The 14,958-nt window shown below is 37.7% G+C and overlaps 1 protein-coding gene across 1 annotated transcript in view; it reads left to right on the top strand.

Moving 5' to 3' along the window:
• The window catches only part of LOC137972951 (RB1-inducible coiled-coil protein 1-like), a 61,903-nt gene that overhangs the window by 4,487 nt on the left and 42,458 nt on the right, over positions 1 to 14,958 (top strand). The window contains exons 4-11 of the mRNA XM_068819638.1: positions 1,199 to 1,284; positions 1,561 to 1,676; positions 2,183 to 2,269; positions 3,983 to 4,109; positions 4,270 to 4,326; positions 5,942 to 5,993; positions 7,454 to 7,691; positions 9,480 to 9,545. Of these exons, the coding sequence (XP_068675739.1) occupies positions 1,199 to 1,284; positions 1,561 to 1,676; positions 2,183 to 2,269; positions 3,983 to 4,109; positions 4,270 to 4,326; positions 5,942 to 5,993; positions 7,454 to 7,691; positions 9,480 to 9,545 (829 nt within the window). The remainder of the gene's footprint in view (positions 1 to 1,198; positions 1,285 to 1,560; positions 1,677 to 2,182; positions 2,270 to 3,982; positions 4,110 to 4,269; positions 4,327 to 5,941; positions 5,994 to 7,453; positions 7,692 to 9,479; positions 9,546 to 14,958) is intronic.

Raw genomic sequence — 14,958 nt, 5'->3', positions numbered from 1 at the left:
TTAAATGCACCAGTCAACATAAAAACCCTTCCCCCCCCCAACCCGGGCCATAGCGGGGAATTTGAATTTGCAGAAAATAGCGCCCCCCTCTAGGGAAATACTTTTGGTCCAATATCCCTGCCCTCGGAAAATTGTGAGAACAAAGAAGATCATGCATATTAAAACGTGAAGGAAACAAATTTAATGCTCTTTACAAATCATCATTCTTTCAACGTTAAACTTTGTTAAACAGTACTCTTCTCTTGTTGTACATTGTGAACCAAGGAAAAAAAAGGTAATGTATGCATAATTCCCCGGCGGCATGAAAAAGAAACCGATAAGCATATATCTGTTAGGCATTTTTTAGCAAAGCGAGAGAAGATTTCTTTATTAGGTGTTTTTCTTGTTGCCCAAAATTTTGGGGAGGGAAATCCCTTCTTACTACCCAATCTCATAGGCGAAGGTTATGAATTTTTGCACACTCCCTGCCTGCTGGGGGACCAAAGTCGAGTGGAAAGAAGTTTAAGTCCCCGCAATTTCCCACTATAGGCCGTGTTGGGGTGGGCAGGGATTACTTTGACTGCATAAAGGGACATTTCGTTTTGGTTGTCAAAATTGGGCGTGCATCTAACTAGGTGCATATTAATTTTCTGGACATATAAGTGCATATTAGATAATTTTCTGGTTCTTTAGAAAGAACGCAAAGGAAAGTGATCTATCATTGACCGCATTAGTTGTAATGAAGATGGCTGACAGTCATCACAACTGTCAACACTAAATCACTTTGTTTTGGGCTGTAGACGTTAAAAGAACCAGTAAACTAATTTATTGATTTCACAAACCTGATAAGTGTCTTTAATAACCAGATTGGATCCCAATTTTCTGTACCAATGTTGAATATTAGTGCATGAAATTTGAAGGAACATGACTTTTACTCTGTCTTATGGCAGACATTTTTTAGTCGTCAATGAGGGCCATTTCATGAGGAATCATTACCAACCAGTTTACTACATAGCTTAAATTACATATCTCTTTGATCTCATCACATTAGGGAAAAAAGCACTCTTGACATTAAAAAGTTACTCTTCACAACCTGTAAGCTGTAACTTACCCACTATTTATTCACACAGTAAATAATTTTTATATAAGTAAATAATATACTTTAATATTACATGTATGAGCTTAGACTATTTTATTGTTGTTTTTTTTTCTTTTTCAGAAGCAAATTTAAAAGAGCAAGTCGAAATGTCCTTTAATCTTCCTCCTACTTATGAAACTCTTGTCTCCAGAGCTCAGTTAGCATCAGTGAGTCTTGAACTTGTATCTTCTGTGTGTTTGTGTGTGTGCGTAATTGGCATTCTGCAGACTGGAGCAGCAGGTGTGCGGCTCGGCTGTGACCCCCTAAGTAGTAGAAGTAGTAGTAGGTTGTTTTGAAAGTTTTCAAATTGGAATTTTGAGAACTTTCAGAACATTATTGTACACTTAAATTACAAAATGTGTTTACATTCATACGTTTCATACTTATTGATTGGTTTTCTAACAATATTATTGTAAAATTTCCTTTTGTTGCTTCCCTTTTAGGATTTCCATTTACTTGCGATTGAAATCTCTAAAAGTTGTGAGAGGCTTGTTTGTGAACAAAAACTTCAACAAAAGGGATGGGCAGCTGTTGTGGCTAACTTAGAAAGCATTGCAAGGTAAATATTACCGGTAACTCTTTTAATCCTGAGAGCAAGATATACAGATTTTACTCTGTCTAATGTCAGATGATTTTACTTGTCAATGAAGGGAGCTTCAGGGAACGGCCAAATATCACTTTTTCACCAGTTAAGTGTAAGCAGTGCATTTCAAATAGGACTTCAGGCTTCCCAGCGGTTAAATGTACAGTATCACCATTCCAGGGCTTGGTCTCTTGTGCAAGACACTAATCTCATTGCATGCTACAGGAATCGCATCGCACACAGTGTTGAAAAATCTGCAAGTACAATGGCTTGATGCTCTTTCGTAATCTGAACTGGTTACTGACCACTCCTCAGGTATCATCACTACATGTAGTTTCACTCAGAGTAGCCAATAATTTTATTAAAAGACCAAACATTATCTTCCCCAATCTCCATCGTTAAAGAAATCATTATGCTGTATTAAAGTAAGTACAGTCATGATTTGCATTGAAAGAGTTATTTTTTTATGTTGGATTAATTAGTGAGTTTCGTGCAAGATCAAGCAGTGTCCATCAAATCTATTCTGAATTTCTTGATTCAAGACCAAGATACATTGAGCTTCTTGACAGGTACTGTGACCACAAAATTCCATGCTGTCATGGTCCTCAGAAACTATAATAATAATAACAACAATAATAATAATAATAATGATAATAATAATAATAATAATAATAATAATAATAATAATAATAATAAACAACGATGTAGAGATGATATTTTTTCAATGGTGACTTGGGGGTCCTTGAAGAATGTGAGTGCTCCTTTGCAGTCCTGAGTGGAACTTAGTGATTGGAGGGTCACAGATTCGTCTCTTCCTGAGAAGGACTCTTGGATTTTAATGGCCCAGCATGAGTCTCCTATAGCACAGTGGTTACAAATCTGGCCCCAGTTGTTCAAAAGGTGGATATTGGCCCAAGGTCGTGGTCGCCCTCGGTCCGTACAAAAATGACCGAGGGCCAATATTGGCCAGTATGATCCCAAGCAAGAGAGGTGTTCAAGTTGTTTATTATATGACATTCATGCTTCTTTTAGTGATCGGACACTTCTCCACTTGGTGAATGTTCGTAATCTTCATCTTCCATTAGCAAACTTTTACATGTAAAACTAAATTCTGCTTGCTTAAAATTGTGCTGTTGTGCTGTAGAATTGAGGATGGTGCCTACTAATTCAACGTTATTCTTGCCCTGGTTTATGATTATGCAGGAAAAGTAGATCCTAACAAGTGTTATTGAAATCCAAAAAGAATTGGGGGTATCCACGCATTTGTCAAAGATAATTCATGAATAATATTTGTAACAAGCTTTAAAATACGAAGTAATGAACATGTATGGCATTCTTTCTGAAATTGAAGCTTACATGTAATTATTATCTCTCAAAAATGCATGGTTACCCCCAGTTTTCTTTTTGGATGCCAATAGTACTTATTAAAGATCTACTTTTTCCGGGTAGTTTTAAACCATGGAAAAATATCCCTGAATTAGTAAGCATCACTGATAGGAAACCCGAGTATCTCGAGATGAGCAGAACGTATGCGCAATAGCAATAGTAGGCAACGTCCTTAAAATCCGTTTTTTTAAAAACTTTTTGTTTTGCTCAACTTGAAACTCACTGGATGGAGAAAAAACATGCAAACGTTTCCATGGTAATGATCCGTAATGTAAAATCCCGACCGAAAACCAGCCAATCAGAGTTCTCCATTTAGCTTGAGAATTGCTTGCAATATAATAACATCTCTTCATTTCATTTACTAGGATTAACAATATTAAAAATAAGTACATCTCAGTCATTCATTAATTTTCAACAGTGACCATGCATCTCAGATAGTTTGGGTGTGACAGTTGGTCATTTTTGTGTGTGCTTTGTTTTCCACATTAACAATCCTCTTAAATAAAAAAATAAGTAAGTAAAGTTTGTGTCTTGGTTTCTTAATTCAAAGATAATTATAGAAATGTAAGAAATATCTCTTATCAGTGTGTAATAAATATCTATTCGAGAAGAGTAGGGGATGAAGTACCTGGTGTTGTGGCTGTCCTGTTCTCTCCAGCAGAAGTGGCCGGCTTGGCAGTGATGTCAATCAATAAAAAGGCTTGTGGCGTATGAAGCCACCTAAGCACAAACAGCCATGAAGACAGTCAAAAAGGGACTTTGCAGAGTGCTGGAATATGTAGAATATGATCTACAGCTGTAGGTGTTGATGTAACTGTTGGCCAACGCATTGGTCAACGTTGGTTGGAATCGGATTTACACGTACCCCTCACTTTGTCTCTTTTATCTCTTGCAAGGTTCAAGCAGATGTTACCATTGTTAGCCAGAGTGCCTGTTTTACCTTGTCTTTTGACAAGACAAGTTGTGTCCAAAGAGAGATTACCAGATGGAAGACTGAGTCTTTTGGATTGGATCAGTGCACAGGTATATTGCAAATTGGGTGTGTTAATTTAAAGAAAACCGTTAAACAGTTTATAGTGGCCACTTTTACATTGTTCGTTGCAACTACAGTGTAAGTCAGGCTGTGGCAAATCTGCTTCTGGATGTGTAGCAACTTTTACTTTCATAACTTATGTTTTGGCAGGATAACAAGAACAGTCTTCAAGATATGGTAAAACAGTGTATAGAAGCAGTTGAGCAGGTTTGTAGAGATATCAATGGTAACTCTCTATCCCCTATGTTATTGCTATCTTAAAGCTAATAAAGGCCATTGTTTAGTTTTGAAAGAAATATGTTGGCCTACAGTGTATCTGTGTCGTCTCAAGTTTTAATAATTATGTAAACCTGCAGGGGAAATAACAGCTGCATTCTTAAGATGTTTGTAAGGACTCAAACGAATTAATAACTATTAATAATTTTTTTGACCTCAAAACTGCATGTACCTGCAAGGTGATGGTTTTGAAACTCTGCAGGCATAAACACTGCTTCACCTCAGCTGACCCAGAACTGGAGGATTAGGGTGATCCCAATAACTGCAGAGGTCTGCATTCGTCCCAACACATTCGGAATCCCAGCATCTTTCAAAAAACCCTCCAACCGACCAGACACCACACTCAAACAACCAACCACCAATGGCACAATCTTCGTCAACACCTGATGCATTTTCCTGAATTCCATATCCAGAGGAGAGTGGTTGGTGATTTTCTCAGGCACGAAGAAATTGACAAACATCCACTCCTGACCTGCTAGTAATGATAATAACTTTATATTAGTATTGCTGCAGGTATGAATTCGAAAACTGTGAAAACTTTGATTTCATTTTGACATTTCCCATCGTGCAACAACTAATTGATCAGAAGCGACATGAAACCATAAACTAATACCTCTATTAAGCTTTTCAGGCTGGCTTTTCAGTTAAAGATGTCCTTGCAAGAATTTTTTAAATAATGTATTTATTAATTAATTATGGACCTGTAATGCAACGTTTCAGTTACAGACATTGCCGCCTTTTCCGGTTATAAAATCAAGTCACTTTACTGTTCTTGTTAAGTTGGGAAAACCTTAAATCTCAACATTTTCAGGGGAATTTTCTTTTTTCTAATAGTACTGTTTTTTGTCTCGTGCGAAAGTTGTCTCAAGCGTCTAAAGGTGTTTGTTTTAGAATAAAGTGATGTTTCTACTGTTAAAACATTATGCTAATTTTTGGCCAACCTCTATAAAGCGGCCAACCTACATCAAATGGCCACTAGCCGTTACCTTGAGGGTGGCGGCCGCTTAATAGAGGTTTCACTGTATGTGCTGTTACTGGAACTGTGGATTAGCTTTCACGTGCATGATAGGCTTTTTACAATGAACTTGAAACAATAACATTTCATAAAGATTTCTAGTGTTTCCAGTTTTGGATTTTCAAAGAAATCTTTATTATCTAACCTACACTGTTGCATCATTTTGAATAGTGGAGAATGTAAATTTGTGAAATGCAATCAATTAAAATCATTAGGAGATCAAAGCAAATGTTGGATTTTTGTGACAGGTAAAAACCAGTCTGAGAGTACCCAGAGAAAAACCTCAGGGAGCCATCAAAACTAAATCGACATATCATGCCTCAGGGAATCACCCTGGACGCATTGGTGGAAGTTGGGCACAGACTCACCAGTGCGCTATAAGCCCACTGAGCTTCCCCAGGAGTAAGACAAAGACTCATCCAAACACTCATGCAATTTACATTCATAGTTGAAACAAGCTCTCTACCTGTCACATAATTTGTAACTTCCTGCCATGTAGTTTCATTGTATTTGTTATGCATTTGCTTTCAGTTTGATGAATCACACTTAACTGAGATCACTGGTGAAGTAAATGAGGTGTTAGGTAAATGAACTTATTTTTACTTCTCCTTATTTAGGCATTTTCATTATTTTTTGTAAGCATGAATGTTTCTTATTTTAGAGCTCTCTGAAATCTAGTCCCATCAAGATTTCCACAAAAGTTTTGGTCATAATTAATGCTTTGTTCAGGCAGATATTTAAAAAAAATGACACTTACCTCCAGGGCCCGGTTGTTCAAAAGCTGATTAATGCTAATCCCAGATTAAAAAGGAGTTTATTTCTCTATTCCCAAATGCTGTTCAATGCTGATATTTGGCAAAACTTTACATTAGAAGAAGTCAATCTTCAAAAACAGAAATAAGCAAAAGAAACTTTCACCTGGATTAAGTTCATCAGCTTTCGAACAACCTGGCCCAGACAATTATGCACCTACATGTAATCAGATGCAGACCCAATTTTGACATCCAACACCAATTGAAAGTGCCCTTTCAGTCTAGGCCTTTGCTACCAATTTCCATCGATAACATACCGTAAGGGTAAAAGTTAGCATTATCTTCAGAGTGCTTTTCAATTGAGTTTCGAAAGTAATTAGCGAATTGCTTTGGTTTTTCATTACTTCATTCAGTAATTGGTTCAAAGTTCTCGTGCCATTTTTTCAACCTGTCAGAAGTGAAACCAAAACCAATCGTGGCTCGCGTGTGCACTTTTTTCCTGCACTACTTCAAGTTTTGATTGGTTTACTGGATTGTCTGCATCCTTTTTGATTGGCCGAAGTAATTAATTTGGTTTTGGTTTTACGACACTCGATTGAAATTCACTCTAGCTTAGGGTAAGGGCAGCTTTTTATCCTTACTTGAGGAGCATCATTTGGTAAACACTTTCTGTCGTTAATTGTATGTATTCTTTGTGATGTTGAAGTTGGGGATCTCGAAGAGCAAGGGAGCACTTTGTGACGCCTGTTGAAACCCATCTAATTCCAGTCAAACCTCGATTATCCTTTACTTGTTAGGGCTAGACGAAATAATCCGGTTAAATCAAGAGTCTGGATAATTGAGAATATGAATATTAGTGAGGAACGAAATTAAGAAAGCGACATTCAATCATAAAACAAAACATTTACAAATTGTGTGGAAAACAATAATGGCCTACATGTAGATCTTCTTATTGAACCAATGATTTTGGAGTAAGAAGAACTTACGAATGAACTGAATGGGCCCACAAATTTTCGTACGATTTTTGACTGAAGAGGTGTTTCTGGACATATCAGAAAAAATGTTGGAAACCTTCCCATTTTTTTAGAACTTTCCATCCTCTCCTTTCAAAGCTGCAGATTTTACAAACAAAAATTTATACATCCCGTGATCTCCATTGATTCAAAAACACATTAATTTCTTTTCAAGGCTAAAAACTATATAACCTTGTGACCGGCTGCAGCGTGGTCACCTTAATAAAGAATGTCTCTTTGATATTTGACTTGAAGATGTGCTTTGCTTGTTCTAACAGAGTCCCTTAATAACACAAACATGAAGGAGATTAAAGGATTGGATGAGAGGTTAGCTGGGCTTCAGCAACTCCTTCATATTGTGCAGACATTGACACAGTCGCAAGCCGACATGGCTCAAGGCTTTCAGCAGAACCAGGAGCGAGCTCAAAATATTGGAGACCCTTCTGTTTTGCCTGATCTTTGTGTCAGTCACCAGAAACAGCTGATGATGTTGATGAAAAATCATTCACATTTGCGGTATGTTCTCTTGATACTTGAAGACCAAAAATAAACTTACATGCGCTGGTTGAAAGTTGTAACCTACAGTGTCACTGCATTTCCAGTGAGATTCTTGCTTTTATGATTTTTCATCATTTGGAACCACTACTGATAATGTCTTTTACACCCTGTTTAACAATGGCAATGACAACCTTTTTCTTGACTTAGAAAGATTTTTCACATGGCATTGATCAATTAATTTGACTTTGTAGGCACTTTAACCCATTGACCCTAGGAGTCAGACTTGAAAGATTTAACTTGTTTAATGTCAGACGATTTTACTCATCAACTGGGGGTCCCCTCTCCCCTCAATTAAGAACGCAGCATGTTGACCATTAGCTACATACATGTAACTATGCTTTTAATACACGTGTTATATGTATCATTTAGACACTAGGCTACCAAATTATTGTTAACCCTTTTGCTGCAAAGGGGTTCCTCGCTGATACATGTATGATCATAATTGTCGCCATTGCATGCATTGGGTAAAATCTATAAGTGGCCATTTTAGCAGGGATTGGTTTGAAAGGATATCAGGTTTTGAGCGGATTTAGATGTTGTTAACCTGATCAGCCCTTTTTAAAGAGGCTCCCCATTGACGACTAAAAAATTGGCTGTCTATTGTCAATCTTTTTCCTACAATGGGGTTCCCCATTGTCAGCATTGCACACAGTAAAAATCTGTTTTTTAGCAGGGAAATGATTAACTTTAAGTTATTGACTCCTGAACCGACACCAACAGACAAGTAAAATCAATTGGCATTAAACTTAGTAACATCTGTGAAGTCTCACTCCCAGAAATCAATGGGTTTATAAACGGGGCTCTGTTTTTCAGTAAACCTAGATGTTGATAGGGATTCTCCATTGACAAATTTGTAAAATTGCCTGGCATTATGTAAATAGAGTAACCTCTGTAAGTGGCCATAATGATTGCATTTTTACAATGTACAGGTGTAGGAGGGAATGGTCTGTTGAAAAATTGTTGCCTACAGCTGTACTAACGAATTTTTCATCCGATCTGGATATCCCGCCAAATTCGTTAATGAGGTTATTAACGATTTTGAAAACCCAACGGCAACAGATGATGAGATGATTATCCCTGTTCACTGGTTTGATGAAAGAACAAAAATCGGCATTCAATTACCACTTTGTAGGAGAAATGAATTTGAAAGTAAGAAATTCATGACAAAACTTAACAAATACACCAAATGGACATTTAACTTCCATATTTTGTGGAAAACACGCAAGATCGAAACTCTCTTCAAACTCAAAGACAGAAACATTCATCCATCACACGTAATATACATACTTGTAGGCACGTGTACTTGTAATCAAGCTTACATTGGTGAAACGGCATGCAATCTGGAAGTACGTGTCAATGAACATTCCGATATAAACAAACAATCGGAACCGGCCAAACACCTAAAGAAACACCCCGAACACAAATTCACATGGGACATTTTGACTGCGGCTCACTCATGGACAAAGAGAAAAATAAAAGAGGCATTTTACATTGCACGCTTCAAACCAGTCCTAAGTAAACAAGTGCAGTCATTCCACCTTACTCTATACCCTATGGGAACAGGTATTACGTTACCACAATATAAAACAGTTGGTTTATGCAATTTAATCACTCTGAAGATGATCGCAAGATCGAAAACGTTTAGTCAAACATTTTAACAGTTTTTACCTTTTACTATTTTATAATTTTACCGGCAAAATGCATATACAATATTACAGTAGATCATTGTTGTTTGTTGATCTGCAGGGATGTTCGAAAAAGATGCGCCAAGGCCAAGGATGAGCTGTCTTCTAATCTTCACACTAGACTGAGGTACTGGAAAGTGTTAAAAGTCTGGGTGCAAAACCAAATTATTACGTACCCTACACTACTAAATAAACTGTGTCACGTTATTTTAGGGTGTTTAGGGGAAATATCAATTTTAGTTACTCATGAGTTTAAAAGTAGAAAATGGTAACATGGAATTCCTTTACTGATCAAATTATTGTTACATCACAAACAAGATGAGCAAACACGACTGTTATCCAGGCAATCTGCCATAAACTTGAAAAACATCGGGGGTGATTTTTTTCAAGATTACCCAAATGCAATCCATTTCAATCTTGCCAAATTTTGTCCTTCCATGCTTCTTTTTACTTTTGTTGTATTTCTTTCACGTTGTTCAACAGTTTTAAGTGGTTATTACAATGTTTCATTCTACTTTTTGGGCATTTTGGGTGTAATGAAATTACATCGTTTTGCATGGCATAGCTACTTGAAAATAATAAGAAGTAAGAAAAACTACTGTAGTTATTAAAACTGGTAGCCTGCTTATCCTCAGCTGACAGACTATTCGTTCCACTTCTACAACGACGATGAATAACGACTTCCTCAATGTTATTTCGAACTCGGATATTAATTGGAATTCACTTAGCATGTTCAGTGAATATAAATTGGCTGACAAACCAAGTCTCAAGCCTGCCTGTAGATCGTTTTCACTGTCACGTCATAAAAGTAAATATTTGAAGCCGTACAATGGGAAAGGCCAAGACCTTGATATTGTGGAAGACCTGTGCATTAACAACCTCACCAAGCCAGCTTACTTTTCACTTGCGAGACAGTACGTACATGTATGAGTATAAACACACCTAATGTACTTGAAACATTTAAACTGCGGAGAATCATAACAACAGACATTTTTTTCAATCAAAACAGATTTCAGTGTCTGGTGTCAAGCAAGTGGCAATTCGGAATACTGTATTTCTGTGTATTTTCAAAACCAAAAACGTTACGGAACTGTTAACTGGTAAAATGATTTATTTCTAGGTTATTGTAAAATCCTGACTGGTGGCCTTTAGTATCAGGCTGAATGTTATAAAATTATCGCTTAAAACTAAAATGTCATTCATTCTCTGTGGAAATTATAGGCTCAGAGTTTCATGCTGTTTTTATTGCGACCTGATTTAATTAGCGAGAGATATAGTCCCATCATTTAGGAAGCACACCATTGACTAGTCATCTATCGATTTGTTTGAATTGTAGGAAATTATTTAAGGTTCAAGTCGCAATGGCAAATAATAATATTTCCTACCAATTGCTGGTGTACTTGTTTTTCGACGATAATTTCTGGACTGAACAGAGAATGGCAAACGTACCATTAAATTGCCCAGCATAGAAGCCGGCATCCACTAAACTCGGGAATAAGGAAAGTGCTATTATAGTGTCTTAGCTGGATAGTCATTATATCAATCGGACACTTGCATCACATATCTTTTGTCTTTTCATATTTAGGGAACTTTGAAGCAAGGTATGATACAAACGCACAAGGCCGCCACAAAAAAGCATAACGTAACACTAATTCGACCTTAATTGTGCCATCAGATCAAATTCTGTTTACTCCTTCTTTGCCCTCTTTTGCCGAGCAAAATGGAACAAATCACTACACGAAAATCTGAACGAGTTTCCAATTTCTTGCATTTAATCCAAGACATTTTTCTCTGCAAATTCAACAATTTCGTTGCTATGAAAAACAGCTCAATGCAGTGGTTTTTCCAAATAGGGTCACAAATAGCAATGGCGATGACGTTATTTGTATTTGCCCCTTCTGTATTCTGTGGGGGGCACAATTTGGAGTCCCAAGATCGATGCACCGGTTGTCCCAAAAACTCTCAATTCAGTCTGCATTAGAACTACGTTCTGTCAAATGCAATTATTTGGAGAACAGAAAAACATCAGGAGACCTTGATCAATACTGCGCACATTCCCACTGGCAAAAATGATTGATACATAAAATATCCATTTAACACAACTGCAGGTATTGCAAGCAAAAGTACCTGAACTATACAAAATTATCTCTTTTTTCCTAGTTAAGTCAGGAGTGAACATTACACATAGCAAGGAACTAACTCATGTCACTACAGTGCCTGACACAAACTCACAGTCCAAAGTTCCACTCCACTTTAGTGCTTTTTCCCTAGCTCTTCAAGCTGTGTAGCAAAACTCTTAAAGTGCATGTGACTCGAAATTTCACCACCATTTTTTATTCCATATCATTAAAATTCAGGCTTTGCTTCATAGGATTGCCTTATTAGAATCTTCCTACAAGTGTCCAAAGTGAATCTTTCAGTTTGCAGCACAAACTTCCGCATTTTGGGCAAAAAATTGTGAAATTTCCTGCGCAGCCAAAAATGTCTTCATGAAGTCATCAGTTGTGTTAAGTTGCAGCGGGAAATATACATGACAAGACAAATCAGAGTCTGCAGAAGATCATTGTGTTGGTGGCGGCCCTGGGCAAGTCAGCTCCAAAAATTTCAGTTGACCCCCGGTATATCAAGGGATCTTTTCCTACAAAGGAGGATTTAAGGTGGAAATGGACGAAATTTGTCCAAAAACCAACCACAAAGACTTCGATTTGGTGCTGTGTTTCCCATGAAGGGTCGATTATGGGTGGCCATCACCGTCAAAAATACAAGAAATTGAAATGGAACAGCAAAAACAGAAATGGTTTAGTGATGGTTTACCGTGGTCTTGAAATGAAACTGTTGAAATGGTGTCTTTTAAAAGACATTTATACTGAGATTATTTTAATGAAATATATAGAACAGATTCAGGCTGCAATGACCATAAATGAAATTTTGAGATTCCATACAAACTCTTTTAAAATCATCATGGCAATTTGCCGTGAAATTAGAAGCAACATGAGAAGATTTATTATTTGAATTTACGGACGTCATACCTTGAGTTCCTTAATGGCCTTATTTTCTGTTGAATGAATGATATCAATAAAACTATTTAAAGTAGTGGCAAACGTTGGAAATCCGTCTCTTTGTAGTGGCGCTACAGTGGTTCAAAGTCAGCCAAAATCCCATACATTTACTGTAAATTTAGCCGGTTTGGCCCCCAGCCAAGATGGCGGTCAAAAGCCGTGGGAGGGTCTATTCAAATTGGTTTATTCAACTGAGAATCGATCCGTCAACGAAATGTGCAATGATCAGGTCTGACAACAAATGATCTGGTGCCCGTAGCAGAATGGTTTACTCAAAGAAGGCATGATTCAGCTAATTGACAAATGACTTAAATCACTGGCAAAAGGTTTAATCAAGTGTCAAATGGTTTAAGAGACGGGCAAGTGATTCAGTGCAAGGTCAGATAGACAAGACAAGACTGAAATGATTTAGTCAATGGGGGGACTGACATAAATATCTGTTGTCAGCCCGATAAAACTTAATTGGTTCGAACCGGACAGTATTTTTGTTCTGTGTGCGAAATTGTTTTCTTCCTTCTTTTTGGATGAAGTGTTCTTTTTGTTTTTTTAGAGCGGGTCTAAATGTAACTAAGGGCTAAATGTACATGTAACTGATTAATGATGTCCACAGCATGAAGATAATCAAGATAATGTGCTTTGTCCCAGTTCAGAGTTGTCTTCTCGATAGCTTTACTCTGTTATTGTACGTGGAATGGAAACTGTGTCGAGGCGGGGTTTCGTAAAGAACGTATTCTCCTTCACAGCCCTCTTTCGGGATGTCACTCAATGAGCTTTGCGTGACATCCTGACCATTGACTACATGACTGACTAAAAGGAAGGGTCCTTTAGGGAATTCCCTTGAAAATGACGTACTATCCAGATTCTTGTCAAACGTAGCACAATTGATATTCATAGACAGGACACTAAAAAAGGCAATAAAAAGATGGTGTCACCATGCTTGTTTTCGTGTGCATGCCCTTTATTCTAAGTACAACAAAAAAGAGCCAGGTGACACAAACACCAACTGGGTTGGTGCTTGTGTCACCTTGCTTTTTGTACATGTGTACTTAAACATTATGTGACACACTGGTCTCTTTTGTTGATCCACCTTCCCACACGCTTGCAGTGGGAGAACGGCTGTGCTGTTCCCAACCCAGCTTAACACATCTGTTGTGCGGAGCTGCCACTTAAAGAGGTGTTTAAGACACCCGCCTAATACGTTAGCTACGCCATGCTGATGAGGCCCAGCAGGGCCGAAACAGCTGTCCATGGCTGCTAATTGACTGGGTGAAATGGTTGTGTGCATGCGTGATGTGCTGGCCACACCAGGTTGGTGTTTGTATCACCTTGCTTTTTTTTGTTGCACTTAGAATAAAGGGCATGCAGCATGAAAACAAGCATGGCGATACCATCTTTTTATTGCCTTTTTCTAGTGTCCTGTGTATGAATATCAGTTGTGCCAAGTTTGACAAAAATCTTGATAGTATGTTATTTTCAAAGGAATTACCTTAAGGACCCTTTTTTTTAGTCAGTCATGTAGTCAATGGTCAGGATGTCATGCAAAGCTCGTTGTGTGACATCCCAAAAGACAGCTGCCAAGGAGAGTATGTTCTTTATGAAACCCCACTTCAACATGGTTTCCATTTCATGTACAAAAACAGAGTAAAGCTATGGAGAAGACAACTCTGAACTGGGACAAAGGACCTTATCTTGTTTATCTTCATGCTGTGGACATCATTAATCAGTTACATGTACATTTAGCCCAACTCTTGAAAAACAGAAACAATACTTCATCCAAAAAGAAGGAAGAAAACAATTTCACACAGAGAACAAAAAGCCTGTCAGGTTCCAACCACGTTTTATCGGGCTCACAACTGATATTTATGTCAGACCCCTCGTTGACTAGAACATTTCAGTCTTGACTTGTCTATTTGACCTTGCACTGAATCACTTGCCCAGCTATTAAACCATTTGACACTTGGGTAAACCATCTGCCGGTGAGTTAAGTCGTCTGTCGATTAGTTGACCAGTTTCTTCTTTAACTGAACCGTTTCAGTCTTATCTGGTCCATTTGACATTGCGGTGAATCACTTGTCCGGCCATTAAACCATTTGCCGGTGAGTTAAGTCATGTGTCGACTAGTTGAACCGTTCCTTCTTTAAATAAACCATTTCAGTCTTGTCTTGTCCATTTGACTTTGCACTGAATCGATTGCCCATCTGTTAAACCATTTGACACTTGATTAAACCATTTGGCGGTGATTTAAGTCATTTGTCATTTAGCTGAATCGTGTCTTCTTTGAGTAAGGCATTCTGCTACGAGGCAGACCCTTGGTTGTCAGATCTGATCATTTCACATTTGTCAACGGAACAATTCTCAGTTGATCAAATAAACCAATTTGAATTAGTCTGTTGTGTTTTAACATCAGCGCCTGAACCATTTCAATTTTGAGTAAACCGCATCACAAAAGAGCACTTAACTGTTTGTATTTTGAGATTTTCA

Source organism: Montipora foliosa, chromosome 10, assembly GCF_036669935.1.
Source record: "Montipora foliosa isolate CH-2021 chromosome 10, ASM3666993v2, whole genome shotgun sequence".
NCBI lineage: Eukaryota > Metazoa > Cnidaria > Anthozoa > Scleractinia > Acroporidae > Montipora > Montipora foliosa.
The sequence above is the reverse complement of the archived record's forward strand: the minus strand, read 5'-3'. Positions and strand labels throughout refer to the sequence as shown.